This window comes from Sander lucioperca, chromosome 17 (assembly GCF_008315115.2).
Source record: "Sander lucioperca isolate FBNREF2018 chromosome 17, SLUC_FBN_1.2, whole genome shotgun sequence".
Classification (NCBI taxonomy): Eukaryota; Metazoa; Chordata; class Actinopteri; order Perciformes; family Percidae; genus Sander; species Sander lucioperca.
Window position 1 is genome coordinate 11,039,099 of NC_050189.1, and position 15,747 is coordinate 11,054,845.

Consider the following 15,747-nt stretch of genomic DNA (forward strand, 5'->3'; position numbering starts at 1 on the left):
AGAGATTTAAAAAATAGCTTGAAAAAGTGAATTAATCTCAGTAAATATGTAGAATAGTTTCTGAACATGTTGACTCATGTTGCTGCATTAATATCATCACATTAAGTGGTTCATGTGGGACATTTTAATAGCTACTGTTTTTTGACATTTCTGAGGCTTTATTGACGTTCATTTTCTGAGGTTTTTGTTGTTTTTTGACATATTTGACACTTTTTTTAAAAAACGTGTTTGATGCTCCTTTTCCTTTGCTGATCATCAGTTATTTTACAGATCAAGAGGAACTTTTGTTGTTTTTGTTTCCAGGAAGTTAAAGAAGATCAGACTTTGGCTTCAGCTGCTGGACACTTCACCAAACTGCAGCTCTTCATCATCACTTTGTCCATCATGTCTTTTTTGACGTTTTTGTTGCTTTTTAAACATATATCAGTCGCTTCTTTCTATGTCTCTGTGGCTTTTTTCTCACGTTTTAGTCGCTATTCTTCTCATTATTTACGCCTACACTTCCCATAACGGACCTGGGGGGACTCTGGTTCAGACTCTGCCGTCAGCAGCCGGGGATCAGATTACAGTTCCTCCCTCGGTGTGTATGACAGTATCATACCAACCCGTTGATGATGAGTCGTTGCAGCGTGTGTGTCTGCTACTGGGAGGACTGGGAGCTTTAACCAAACACTACGAGAGAGAATCTGAGTCTGAATCCATTATTACTGTCTGGGACCTTTCAGGATTCTTACTGGGAATACTGGGACTTCACTAAAACGGTTTTTAGAAGGTTCTGCTTCTCTCACTTCCCATAGTAAAAACAAACAAATATTCTAGTCGATTCAAACAACAAGATGAATATGCTACTGAGCCGTTTTCAAAAGTCGATTGGATGAGTTTCAGGTAAGTGTGATCTTCTTAGTGAATATTTGCTACATGTATAAAGCGTAAAGCTGCGTGTTTAGGCATCACTCCGCTACTCTGCTGCTGCTGCACGGAGCTCAGAGGCGTTACATGGCTGCAGGCTACATGTTGAGAACTAGTTTTATAAACTGGCTTGCTGTGTCTGTCAGTGTTTCTGTGGTCGGACATACACCGATTACATTAGTTGGTCGTTTAGTTTTTATAGAAATCAAACCCATCTGGTTCATGTTCTGATATCAGCGCTCACTAAGACACTGGCTGGGTTTTCATTACAGAGACGGCTGGGGGAATATCCGAGGTGTGGCTCATTTTTCTAATGAGCTTTTGTTTACAGTAAATCGCTTTTGTTTACAGTAAATCCACATACACACAGAGTCTGGTGCATGTTTGTTATATCATAGGCTATGGTGTTGTGGACTCAAGTTGCAAATCTGTATCAGCAAAGGTGGCCTACTGTAATATTTTAGCAATAAACACAAGCTGTCTGAATCATGATATAACCTTTTGTTAAACAAATACAGCACAGACATTATTCATACAGTTCCTGTTATATTTGTAGACTTTCAAAAAGTCAGATGACTATGGTATGGTAGTTCTTTATTAAAACCAATTTCTTTTATATTGCAAGCCTTTATTATCCACATATTGGTCCACTACTGTATCAGCACTGAACATATGAGCTGGATGATACAGGCCCAGCAGCGAGAAGGAAGACCCTGCTCACCATGAACTGCGGTCCAGTAGGGCCCGAGGAGGAAGCCACACCAGGATGAGATAAGGCAACAAGGCAGCTTCTTCATCACATTCAAATGTTCAATGGCAGCCAAGGTGCAGACTTGCAACAAAAATGAAGTCCTTTTCTCTAAAGACAGTGGTTTAGATGCCTTTTTAATTGGCTGATGGTAGATTTACAATAAAAGTAGTCAATAATGCTACATGTAATCATAGAAGGATGTCGATTTCATTTAAAATGTAATTTTAAACTAACTATCATTAGCCTACTACTATTTTAAAACAATGTCCATTTTACAACCTTGGTAGCAGATGATGGGGAAGTCTGCTGGTGACGTCTGCTGGTGACGTTTTATATAGCCTAACGTTGTATGTTTTTTTAATGGAGTAAAACAGGGGAGTTTCCACAGTAACCTATTAATTATTGCTACTCAACTAAATACTTTATATAACAACAAAATAGCTAAATGTAGCCTAATCTGAAGCTACAGGCCACCAATTAATTGTTAAAGTGCCTGGTTCTTGCAGTTAATTCTATAGTTTTCACACACTTTTTACTTCCGGTCCAGCTCCGCATTGATATGAGCCACTTTTGATCTTCAACACATAAGCCCATTAGGACATTATACAAAACAATAACGAGACCTTTGTTCATCGGATTTTCAATGATTATGCACATTAGAAAAATGAGCTTGGGTTAATGGGTTAAAACAGAAACATGAATAACAAAAAAACAACAGATGAAAAAACGACCAGTTTTCCAGTTAATTTTTTATTTGTATGGACATTGGAAAAACGGGAAAACAGAGCTCATAGTTTCATAGTTTAATTTTTTCGTTTTTGGTTTGAAACAAAAAACGGATTATACTTTAGTACCCTGACCGGGGTCAGCCCCTCTTGTGGTGGATGTGCAGCTGTATTGTTGAGCACAAAACTGTACTGTTACTAGTAAATATTATTTTAATTAACTATATTAACTATTTTAATGAACCTGATTCTGACAGAACAAATCAAGTTATTAACAACATTAATCCATGATTGCACTTTACGTTATGTTTACTCCCCCCACTAACTCCCTGTTGGTTTCCGCAACTAAACAAGGTTTAATTTCAATATATAAACACATGCTTTCTGTCACATGTGAGGATTCCTTACACACTGAATTTCTTTACATTGATAATGACTGCTATGTCATAAACCTGGATTGTTATGGCTGTGGCTATGACCCAGAACACAGAGGATCACGACACGGACACAGAGAAAAAAGGTTTAAGTGTCTTTTAATGAGCGACAAAAAACAAAGCAGGCAAGGTCAGGTAACCTGCGCTGGTGGAGGAGACAGGAGAGCAGCGGGCGAAGCAGCGTGTAGTGTGTCCAAAACGCTCACAGGGATCCGAGCAGGAGGGTGGGTGGTTTGGGTGGTTTCTCCATAGCCTCTTTTTCAGAACGAGACAGATTATACAGACGGCTAGATGGAAAAGGGGCTCCAGAAAGCAGCTCGATGGCGCAATCGTACGGCCTATGAGGGGGTAACGAGAGCGCCTTGTCCTTACTAAAAACCTCAGCATGGTCATGGTAGTCCACAGGAACAGATGACAGGTCGGGGGGTCTACCAGGGACACAGGTTTACCCTTAGTAGGTGGCACAGCTGAACCCAAACACACTGAGTGACAGTGACCACTCCAACCGTGAATAGCATGATGTGTCCAGTCGATTTGAGGATTGTGTTGACTAAGCCAAGGGTAACCGAGGATGATGGGTGTGGTAGGGGGGGACATAATCTTGAAACTAATGAGTTCATGATGGTTGCCTGACAGAATTAACGTAAAGGTTGATGAGTTATTTTAGCTAGGAGGCGTCCATCTAGGGAAGTGACCCGGAGGGGTTTAGGGAGTGGCTCAATGGAAATATCAGTCTGGGTAACTAGCTCTTGGCTAATAAAACTGTCCTCAGCACCGGAGTCAATTAGGATAGAAAGTGGCAGAGACAAAGATTGGTATTGAAGAGTAGCTGGGACTTGAAGTCTGGAGATAGTGGGTTCAGGATCTGATTCTCGGTCTTTTGGTCTTTTGGTTTCTTAGGACATTTAGCCAGAAAGTGGGAAGCGTTCCTGCAGTACAAGCACTCACCAGCCTGGAGGCGATGCAACCGCTCTGAAGGGGTAAGCCGGGCATGACCCAGTTGCATAGGCTCCTCCCGGGGCTTAGTGATGGGGTCTGGTGACGAGGAGTGCCGTCCCCGGGGTGGTGAGGTACGGGAGGTCGGTGGCGTAAATACTCGTCCAGAATTGTGTGACCGGCTGCTTCTCTCCCGGCGCCTCTCACGTAACCTATTGTCCAACTTGATAGCCAAGGAAACAAGACAAAACAGGTCACTAGGTTCATCTCTGGTTGCTAGGTCATCTTTGATTGATTTGAATCTTTTGATTCACTCAAACATTGACAAAAACTCCTCGTAGCGCTTCCTCGTTCCACTTGGAGTCTGCTGCTGGAGTCCAAAACTCCACAGAATATTCTGCCACACTGCCCGTGCCCTGTCTCAGATTAATCAGCCTTTTAGATGCATTACCAGCATGGTCAGGATAGTCAAAAACGGTTCTCACCTGAGAAGAAAAATCAGCAAAAGTTAATCCCACTAATTGTTGATTGGAACAAACCGCCTCCGCCCAAGCCAACGCTCTCCCTCTCAGCAACCCCAGTGTATAATGTACGTTGGAGGATTCTGTAGTGAACGACAGCGGTCTTTGTTGGAATATCAGTCCACACTGAAGCAACAATCCCCGGCACTTATCCAGTTCCCCAGAGAAAGGCTCGGGCGATGTTACAGGGGGTTCCCGATGAGGCGGAATCGCTGCCATATCTTTGGAGACGGGAGGAGGGCTGGAAGGCTGAGGAGAAGGGAGAGAAGGATTGCAGGCAAACAGATTAGCAACTTCAGCGGTTAGCTTGGTGACCTGATCTAGTAATTGTTTTTTTTTGTCTAGTAGCGAACGGATTAACTGATCATGTTGACCTAATAGAGCTCCCTGGGACTGGATGGCGCGCTGGACGCCATCCTCCTTAACCGTGTGTGATGCCTCTGTAGGGTCCATGGCCAGATCGTTCTGTTATGGCTGTGGCTATGACCCAGAGCACAGAGGATCACGACACGGACACAGAGAAAAAAGGTTTAAGTGTCTTAAGTGCCGAGCAGGAGGGTGGTACGGCAGAGAGTCGAGGAGCTAGTAGAACAGCAGCCAACGGCAAACAGGTCTTGTAGTGTCGGTCTGAATCAGGAGAGGAAAAAACAACAGATCAGTAAGGAGCTCGAGGAACAAAGAGGAGGCAAAAACTTACAGGAGTAACAACGTAGTTAAACAACTGGGAGCCAAGTTACCACTTTGGTAGTTGTAACGATCTGTATTATACTACATTTTAGTTTAAAGGTCCTATGACATGGTGGTCTTTGGGTGCTTTTATATAGGCCTCAGTGGTCCCCTGATACAGTATCTGAAGTCTCTTTCCCCAAATTCAGCCTTGATGCAGAATTACAGCCACTAGTTTCATTACCTCAATGAGCTTTCTTCAGGACGTGCCATTTCTGTGTCTGTAGCTTTAAATGCTAATGAGGAGGAGATTGGCAGGGCAAGGTGGAGGGTGGGGGTGGAGGGCAGGGTGTGGCCTTGACCAACTTGTGGCCACGGCACCATGCGCTAATGTTTACAGTGGATGTATCGCAATGGCTTGTAGACTCGCAGTCGTTGAAGCTTTCTAGTTTGACCCAGAATCTGCACCTGAAGAAGTTGCAACTCTGCGGCTACAACAACAGGTCTCCGAATGGTTAGTTTAAAATATAGTGTCTGGATACAGTACTTTAGTTGGTTTGTTTATGTATGCTGTTACAGTTATTATCATGTAGCTAACGCTAGCCTACATTGTTGGCTTTTCATGTTGCTGTAATTTGCTAGCGTTCTAAAGCTGTATTAGCATCTATATCAGTCATATCAGTAATGTTTGTATTTTAGTGAAGACTGTACTTTGGCTTATTTTTTACTTGTGTCTGGATATGGTACTTTAGTTGGTTTGTTTATGTATGCTGTTACAGCCTGCGTTGTTGGCTTTTCATGTTACTATAATTCTAAAGCTGTATTAGCATATATATCATTCTTAATCAGTAATGTTTGTATTTTAGAGAATACTGCACTGTGGCTCATTTTGTAATTAGGCCATGTAGTGTATATTGCAGTAATGTTACACATAACCCATGATTTACCCCGGAAATGTTTCCTATATATAATAAAATATCAGCTATTGACACAAACAAGCGCCACTATTTAGTTAGTCATACCTCTGCCATTATTACATCTACCCTTTTTTTTTACCTGGGCCGGAGGTTGAGCCAGCTGCAGTCCAGTATATGTGGTTGTTGATGCTTTTCATCCTCTTCTTGAGTTTCTCACAGTCTTTCTGCTTACTGATTGCTTCCAGTTTCTTTGAAATTCCTACAACGAAAGCAAAATATATTACACTTAGTTAAGATACTCATAAACTGAGTAATTACTTGTAGCATTTCAAAATCAATTTCAAAGCATTTTTTTTTTTACATTTACTCATAGTGTCAACATTTTCACAGCAAGGACAAGTCTTTTCACCAAATGGGAGCTTTACGCAAGCTTTAAAAAAAATCTAACATCAGGTCCTTCTCACCAAAAGGATATCACTAACAAGTCAAACAAAGGAAAAGGCTGGAGCAAAAATTATAGATTTTGTATGTTATAATGGAATATGGACGTCAATCAGCTCAATATTGGCACTGACAATATACCTTTTGCCATGTGCCAGACATCGTAGTAATGGGTTATGTTTCTCTCCCTGAGGAACTTCTGTACTTGTGGATGACGATCAGTGACAATGCAATCAAGTTTGATGCCACGTGACTCCAGTAATGCTAGACTCCTTGTCAGGCCCTCTTTCTCCATGTGGTAGCTACCACCAACCTCGTTGCTCTGTTAACACAGAAAACAATATATTAAGAGAAGATGCATTCAAGACTTTGACTTTCAAATTCCAACCAATAACCCCTTTGCAAAATAAATTTGGGCAATTTATTTACAGATAAAATAAAATTAACCCACTGGCTCTGCACAGGCTCAGATGATGGAACAGAAAAAAACATGTTTGGGTTCTTCTGAACATCCAAACACTGAGCAAATGTTATGCTTCCCTCGTTTGCTAGCCATGATGACTCTCAATGAAAAACAATGGCGCGCGTACGGTACGGTGGCTATCTCTCTACCCTGGAAATTCTAATGGGCGGGGCCCAAATGCTCTAGGGGTGCAAAGCAGAGAAAGGGGAGGCAACCTCGCTCGACATGACGACATAACGAGTAGATTCCAGATCGGCCCATCTGAGCTTACTTTTTCTCAAAGGCAGAGCAGGATACCCAGGGCTCGGTTTACACCTATCACCATTTTAAACCAATTGGGGACCATAAACAGGCTGGGGGAACTCATATTAATGTTAAAAAACCTCATAAAGTGAAATTTTCATGCCATGGGACCTTTAACATTAGCAGTAGCCTATAAGACTTCTGCTTGTGAAGGATATAAACTTGATAGTCTTTGTCTTTCTTTGCAATGCTTTACAACAGAATATGTTCAATATTGACATAGTCATTGCCCTCGGCTCAACTGTTGATGGTAACAAGATCATACCAATATAATTTTCAGAAGCCTCAAACTATAATAATTTCACACTTACATCAAAACGAGTCCCTCAGGTTTCTCTCTGAAGGGTGCCACAAGCAGGAAGAACACACATGGGCGTGGATCACACTTTTCTCTCTGTTGTACTTCAACAGGATGCACAAAAAAACAGAAAAAAGTAATTAAGGTCATGTGTCAACAACAACAACAACAACAACAACAACAACCCTAAAACAATAAGCCCAGCAGCTTTAACTAAAAGTGGATGGCTGTGCCACAACATGAAGGCTTACCTTAGTCTGATAGTTGAACATTTTATTTATGTGATTTTACAGTGGAGCAAGGCTAAGCTAAAGCTCATGCAAAATCTTTCACCTTTTAAAATGCCATAGAAAAGGAATACACAGCAGACGCAATCACATAAATTAATGTTTTAACCTTACCTGAAAATCGTCTTCACCATCGTGTGTAGGTGATAGTCATCACTGTTGCATTCAGCTGTGGCGCTCAGTGGTCGTGGTTTCCCTCTGCACCCGTAGCTAAATGATGCAAAATTGCACAACACACGTAATGTTAGACTAGCATCACATTAGGTTACCGATAAGGTTGTGTAACTTAGAACTCCGCAGCCAACATTAATGAACGTCTAGCATAACATGAGCTAATGTCTAATAATATCAGCGATGACTCAACCTATCTCTGCTAATATACATTCAAAAAACTTCCCACTCGACCAAAAAGCCCGTAGTCCGACGGCCCGTTATCCCAAAATCAAAAGCTCACCTTGTCTAACGTTATGTAACTTAATTTTTGCAGAAGAGCTGAGCTGTAGAAGTCAATTGACAGCCGACATTACAAGTATTTCTTAAAGAGCCATACAAAGTCAAACGTTATGATTTTTATACATTGTATTATGATTTATCTGTTAAATTGAGCACTATCTCAAGGGAGTCTAGAAAGTCACTGGACGTACCATATTTTCGCAACAATGGGCATTCAAAGCAGTCGGCTTTTGTTTTCAGGGTACCGGGACATCGGACTAACGTTATGGGCTTTCAGTCCAATAGAATTTTATTTTTTCGAGCTAGCTATCACAAAAATAGACTGGACTCAGAGGTTTTGCTAACTTATTGTAGCCTAACTTGTTGGAAGTGAAACCATGATAGCCATCAGCACAAAGTTACATTAACTTTGGCAGATTTTGACATTGGTTTAACAAAATCTATTTCAATGACTGCAGCACTGCATGGGTTACTACACTAACCATCATGTTAACGAGTAACGGTAATTGATTTGATACAATTCATTCATATTGAACATTACATAAGCAAGTTTACCTGATCGTATGGGTCCCAAGGGTCCCGGTGATCTCCCGGTCAACTATATGTCGATGGCTTTTCAACAACAGGTCGTTTCCCGGTCAACTCTACATCAATGACTTTTCAAAATATTGGCAATATCGCCTTCTAAACCAAATATCAATGCTTAATCAATCATAAAGATAACTATAGATCAATGTTGTTGCCATCAACATTAATAACGTTAGGTTTCATCATTATGATAATGGTGATTCAACATTTATTTTGCATTGAAATTTCAATATCAACCATAATGATGATTCAGATGGAAAATCAATATTTATGCAATGTTGGCTTTCTGTCTGGGGATCCACATAAAAAGCTGAAAAACCAACCAGGCCTTCTCTCTCTCTCTCTCTCTCTCTCTCTCTCTCTCTCTCTCTCTCTCTCTCTCTCTCTCTCTATTTTTTACAATTTGCATGTGCCTAAAGTGGATAGGCACATACAAATTAGGAAGACAAGTATTCCGTGTTCTGTTCCGCTTCAGGTAGGCTAATCATAATGGATGCTCTGCTGTGGGCATGCTGCGGCAGATGTGGGCTTTGTGTTTCGTGTATTTCTGCCGTACTTTCGGTTTTCCACCCCCGATGTAGAGCAGCGTACAACCACTTCCCTAAACCTTCTCTCATTCAGAGACCAGAGTCTCAAACAGGGCTCTGAGTCTGTCAGAAGGTCTGAGATCTACTGTATCAGCAGAGCAATAATGCACAGCAGACTATGGTGCAGGTAGAATATTTTTAGTGACGTTATTCTTATAATAGCCCATTATCACTTAATTTTTCTCAAAATATCACAACTCCTCCAAATCTCAGAGCACACAGATGGGATGAGTTATATTTTAAATGTGCACGTTTTGAACATGAGCAGAAATCTTGCTCCAATCTCCATCTCAGTTATTAAAGTCCAGGGGTTTATTAATTCATTAAAATTAATTAATTTATCATTGAGGTGAATAATTGTCATGTGCACATTTAAGGAGGTTACTTCCCCAACAAAAGATGCAAAAGAGGAGGGAGGCGTAAGTCATGCCTAGGCTACATGTGTGCTGACTCAGATATAATTAGAAAAGTTGATCTACAGGAGAAGAAATAGATGAAAGCAATACAGAATGCCTGAGAGCCTTACTGCAAAATATTCCATTATGTTTTTATATTTCTATTGTAATCTATGTCTCCTTTTACATAAAGATATTTTCAGCACAAATTGCTTCAGAAAAGGTAGTGTTACGCCCCAGTCTAGGGGTGCCTAGGACACAACATGAAAAGGCCCCTTCTTCCTCATCTCCCAAGTAGCCACAAACAATTATTTCTTTGAATATCAGCAAACTTATTTATTTTACAGAGAAGGAAACTATATAGATAACATATACATATTTTAGGCTTCAGGGTGGCCTACCACGAAAATAACAAACAAACAATCCTGTCTTGGAGATAAGAAATTAACCTAACAAACAAAATGGCAAAAAGAATGACAAAAGACTTACCTCCCTAACTAATTAAACAGGAGAAAACAAGATTAACACACCTGGCGGTCCACCCTTACTATCTCACTGGAGTCGGGACTCCATCGTCTCATCAAGACACCGTTGTCCAGAAAAATTACACCAAGCTTGCTTTCTTCCTCGCGGCTACAACAGAGGACAGACACAAAGTTAGAGACGGATCATTTATCTGAGCATCAATCAACATTTCTCGGGTCACGTTTAAACTCAGGTCTGTGTCAGCAGGAAAGAGATCAAACTCGTTGACAGATTTTGATACCTTGTCACACTCAGTAGTGGGGGACACTGAAAAGGAGGGCTCACCCTCATCTAATGTAGCCATAAACGACTCGGACAAATCCACAACTTCACCCAATTTACGAGCCTGTGGGCGCGTTATTGCGCACAAAGGAAACAAATTTGGCACAGACACAGCAGAAGAGACAGAGGTGGGGGCAGCAAGCAGACGCAACCAAAATGGGATCATTAACTACTTCGGGCAGAGGAAACACCTTTCCTCCGGCCAAATCATTACCCAAAATAAACGAAATGCCACTAAACGGGAACTGTGGGAGCACGGCAACTTTCACCTGTCCCGACACAAGTGCTGAATGTAAGTGGATCGTGAAGTGGGGCGTTAAGTTCACTCATTTTAATTCCCCACACTATCAAATCAGAAGAACACAACGTTTCGTTGGAGAGTGGCAGAACACTAGCCAGCATAAATGAATGATAGGCGGCTGTATCTCGAAGAATGGTTACCGGCACTTGCCGGTTACTGAAACAAATCTGTGAGAAACGAACGGCTTGAAACAAGGGTCAACCTCCACTTTTGTGAGGTCCTTTTTTTCTAAGAGCCGGACAGACAGCGATCAAATGGCCTGGCTCATGGCAATAAAAACACTCACGGCCCTCACCCGCAGCTGGTGAGGTGCTTTTACGCATTATCTTTGGTGACCAATTTCTGCGCTCAGGCATTACATGTGTAACACGTGCCGGCACAGAAAAAACGATTTCATGAGTCAAAATGAATTCATCAGCCAGCACAGCCGCTTTTGTTACCAATGATTCTTTTTGTTCGTTCAAATAGACAACAATTCGTTCCGGCAAACGCTTTTTGAATTCCTCGAGCAGAATGAGCTCTCTGATCTCCACCATGGTTTTAACATTACACGCCTGGCACCATTTGTCAAACAAAACGCTCTTGTCACGCACAAACTCAACATACGTCTGGTTAGCAGTTTTCTCACTGTTTCTAAATTTTTGTCGATATGCTTCGGGGACCAGCTCGTAGACCTGCAACACAGTCTTTTTCAAGATTTTACAGTCAAGATTATTCTCAATAGACAGACTGGCACAGACTTCTTGAGCTTTCTCCACTAATTTACACTGGAGGAGAAGGGACCAGAACTCTTTGGGCCAACTCAGGGCAGCAGCTATCCGCTCGAAAGCGCTGAAATATGAATCAACCTCGGACTCACGAAATGGAGGGACTAAAGCGATGTGCTTACTAATATCAAAAGCTGGAGCAGAAACAGCACTGCGGTCAAGAGGAGACATCGGGGTGGAGACTACAGGGGCTCCTCTTTCCAGCTTGAGAGCTCTGATGCGCAGATGCATGGCTTGCCCCTCTAGCTGTCTGTTTTTGGTCTCTACCTCCTTTATTTGGAGGGCTATGTGGAGATCCTCTGTGGTCATGTTACCCATGTGAGGATCCGTGACCGGCTGAAGTTCCACACCAGCAACGAGCATGCCAGCACCCCCCGCTGCTTTCACCTCTGCCTCCGTTGTGTCACCCGCCATGCCACCCATAGCAGCAACAACCGCATCAGCAGCTGGTTCAGGTAGGACACCCTGCTCCACCAACTCTGCACACAGCAACTGTTTGAGCTCCGCCTTATTGGCACTGTAAGACACCTGCACATTATAACAATTTGCCACCACCAACAGGTCCGTTTTTTTTGCATTTCTCGATTTTAGCCAAAGATGGACTAGCCACAAAATCATCCAGTGAAAACTCCATAATTCCCCCGAAAGCGCGACAAGAATCCCGGACGAGCCCCCAATTCATGTTACGCCCCAGTCTAGGGGTGCCTAGGACACAACATGAACATTATTTGTTTGAATATCAGCAAACTTATTTATTTTATAGAGAAAGAAAATATATAGATAACATATACATATATTAGGCTTCAGGGTGGCCTACCACCAAAATAACAAACAAACAATCCTGTCTTGGAGATAAGAAATTAACCTAACAAACAAAATGGAAAAAAGAATGACCAAAGACTTACCTCCTAACTAATTAAACAGGAGAAAACAAGATTAACACACCTGGCGGTCCACCCTTACTATCTCACTGGAGTCGGGACTCCATCGTCTCATCAAGACACCGTTGTCCAGAAAAAATACACCAAGCTTGCTTTCTTCCTCGCGGCTACAACAGAGGACTAAACAAAAGAAACAGAACCTAATCTACAAACAAACAACAACAACAACATAGTTGAATAAAGCAACAGTGTGGCCAGTTGGGAGATGAGGAGGATGAGGAATGCCTGCTGCCCGCAGACAGCCACCATCTTGGCTCCTTATATCAGGTGGTTTCCCCAGCTGCAGCCAAAAACGAATTCGGGCATGAGAGCTTCCCACCAATGATCTCCCGGCTATGGCACACACCTATTTGCATGTAAAATTGAAAACAAAAGAAAAAAAAACACAGGGCACACACTCATACACAGCAGACTAAAGAAACAATATGACCACAGTCATAACAGTAGAAATAGGGGTATAAAGATTCACCAGAAATTCAACATTTTCTGGGAGACCTCAACAATCATTGCAGAACGAGCACAACGTCATAGTTTGGAATGATAACAAGAAGACCGTTACAGTTAACAGTTAACTGCAGCTTTTATTTACCACCCTCTGCTTTATCTAAACAGTCCATCTCAGATCATAATAGTAGACTCATACTTCCTTGTTTCCTCAGTTGAAAAACTCTACTATCTGGCGCAATCTTGTGACAAAAATACATCACTGTACCTGCTTATTGTCAGTCCTCTGATCAGTCATGTGTTAACACAGAGGAAGAAACAGACTGTATATCAGAGGTGTCAAGTAACGAAGTACAAATACTTCGTTACCTTATGTAGAAATTTTGGGTATCTATACTTTACTGGAGTAATTATTTTACAGCAGACTTTTTTACTTCTACTCCTTACATTTTCACACAATTATCTGTACTTTCTACTCCTTACATTTTAAAAATAGCCTTGTTACTCCTATTTCAGGTTGGCTTGTTTTCATTCCGACTTGTCATCATTAAAAAAAACACCAAAAAACCCAAAAACCTATCCAGATAAATTGCGCCATCCGGATAGAGTGAATTTGATTGTGGTTGGATGAGAAGTATAAACATGTACCATTCCGACACGATCCATCGCACCTGCACATGACACAAATCACGTCACACTCCAGCAAGGAAACAGACGTATGTATGTAGCCTAGTAAGATGTCCATGGTAGAGACTCAAGAGAACTCGAGTGAAATGTCCCAACCAAGCACCAGAGAGGAGGTTGGTAACCAGGAACACCAGCCAACCCTTCTACATCCCTGGCCGTACCTGGAAGAATTTTTCGGAATGGTTGGACGCAAAAACAACTCCTTTCGAATGTGCTGCAAGCTCTGCGCACCCAAGTACCACAAGTTAATAACAATACTTATAGGCAACTAGTCATCATATCTTCCGCTCCATGAAACACATGTTAATGCTCAGTAGTAGGCCTACACATACAGTATATGGTTCTTTAATGTATTTGCATTGTACTAAAATGCGTTCATTTTCAAAGGGCATAAATGCAGCTGAAACATTAACATTTTAATATAACATTACAGTCATTATGGCCTTTAGAAAAATGTTTTTTGTGGAGGTGGGGTAGTGCACTATAGGCCCCTGTGGCACGGCCTAAGCTTTTCACCTTAATGGCATTTTTTCCCCTTACATTACTTTTACTTTTATACTTTAAGTAGTTTTGAAACCAGTACTTTTACACTTTTACTTGAGTAAAAAGCTTGAGTTGATACTTCAACTTCTACAGAAGTCTTTTTAAACCCTAGTATCTATACTTCTGCTTAAGTAATGAATGTGAATACTTTTGACACCTCTGCTGTATATGTCCTCTCTCTGTCCTGTAATAAGTGAACTCTGAGCTCATGTGTTTGTGACTCTTCACCTCTGTCTCCTCTCACAGGGAGAAGATGATCTGCAGCATCCTGCTGCTCATCATCCTGACCTCCTGTGTCTCTGGTTAGTTTACAGCTTCACTTTATTATCCACTAACACTAAACAAAGAATCACTAAAGTGTCCACAGAAACATGTGGAGATGGAGTTTAAAGTTATCAGTGTGTCTGCTCCTCACTTTCCCTCTCTGTCTCCTCAACAGGAACATTTGTAGTGAATGTGACCCAGACCTCCTATCAGGCAGAGGAGAACCACGACATCACACTGGAGTGGACCTTCACAACCAACCCTCACAGTTCCTCCAACTCTCTTAATATCTTCTGTGAACTGATAACTGATCTCAAGAATCCAGTCCTGTTTCATCTCCATGAAGGAGTTGAGGTCCCAGAGTCTCAGGATGAACAGTTTGCAGGACGAGTCCAGTGGGACAAAGACGTCCTCAGAGAAGGACGACTCAGACTTCATGTGTCCAGACTCAGGACTGAAGACTCGGGACTGTACCTGTGTGATGTGCTCACAGATTATGGGAGTAAGTCTGGTAGATGTTTGCTCAATGTCACTGGTAAGTTGATTCATTATAAAAAGGGTAGCCCAAATCAAGCAATCTGATTGGTTCATAGCCGTGATATAATAACCAAATACAACGGCTATAATCTGACTCCTTTGCACATTAAGCATCACTCCGCGTCTGAGGAAAACGTTGACTGATGGCTGGTACCTCGGAGGGAAGCACTGCCAGGACACAGAGCTGGCTTCAAATCAAACTCTATATTTAGAATATTTTCAGATCTTTACCTCGCTGTCAGACAGCCCTTTATGACGGGGAACTGAAGCCGTTATCTCTGCTCTCTTCGAAGCTGCCAGACTCCTTTCATAAATACACTAAATTTACCGCGCAGAACACGGTAGTTGCTGCGCTACCGCTGCCTCGAGCAGTTAGTTAGTTTGTGTTATTGTTCGCCTTTCTTTAGCATTAAGCAAAAGAAAGTCTGTGCTAGCTGCTAGTGAAGGCTAACGTTACCTGCGCTGCCTTCCATAGCAACAGCCTCGGTATGTGTGAGGAGGGCAGCCAGCCCAGGAGAGCTTAGATTTTATTGTGAACATGATTTTTTTTTTATAAAAATCTATATAAATTGAAATGTGACTAACTTTCATAATGTCATACATGATGACTGTTTTATAAAAGCAATAGCTCACTTCAGGCTCTGATATGTTGTGATTATATAACAGCTAAGAGGGGTTGTTGTCGGGCCAACAACGCCCCAATTCAGCAGCTTTTTAGATAAATAAAAACCTGAACAAAAACAGTACTGTGGAAATCCACGATCCTTACACTTCTTTCTCTT

General features: G+C 41.8%; 1 protein-coding gene across 14 annotated transcripts in view; it reads left to right on the forward strand.

The window, feature by feature from the left end:
- Positions 1–15,747, forward strand: part of LOC116060419 — a 236,379-nt gene that overhangs the window by 13,483 nt on the left and 207,149 nt on the right. For 3 of the 14 annotated variants that reach the window (XM_035993577.1, XM_035993585.1, XM_035993586.1), the window contains exons 1-3: positions 9,353–9,406; positions 14,411–14,466; positions 14,604–14,963. The exons of 9 other annotated variants lie outside the window; for them this stretch is intronic. In XM_035993577.1, the coding sequence (XP_035849470.1) occupies positions 9,384–9,406; positions 14,411–14,466; positions 14,604–14,963 (439 nt within the window). In that variant the 5' untranslated portion in view covers positions 9,353–9,383. Of the gene's footprint in view, positions 1–553; positions 886–9,352; positions 9,407–14,410; positions 14,467–14,603; positions 14,964–15,747 lie in introns of those variants that run through there. 2 more of the 14 variants (XM_035993575.1, XM_035993581.1) reach the window with 2 other exon arrangements.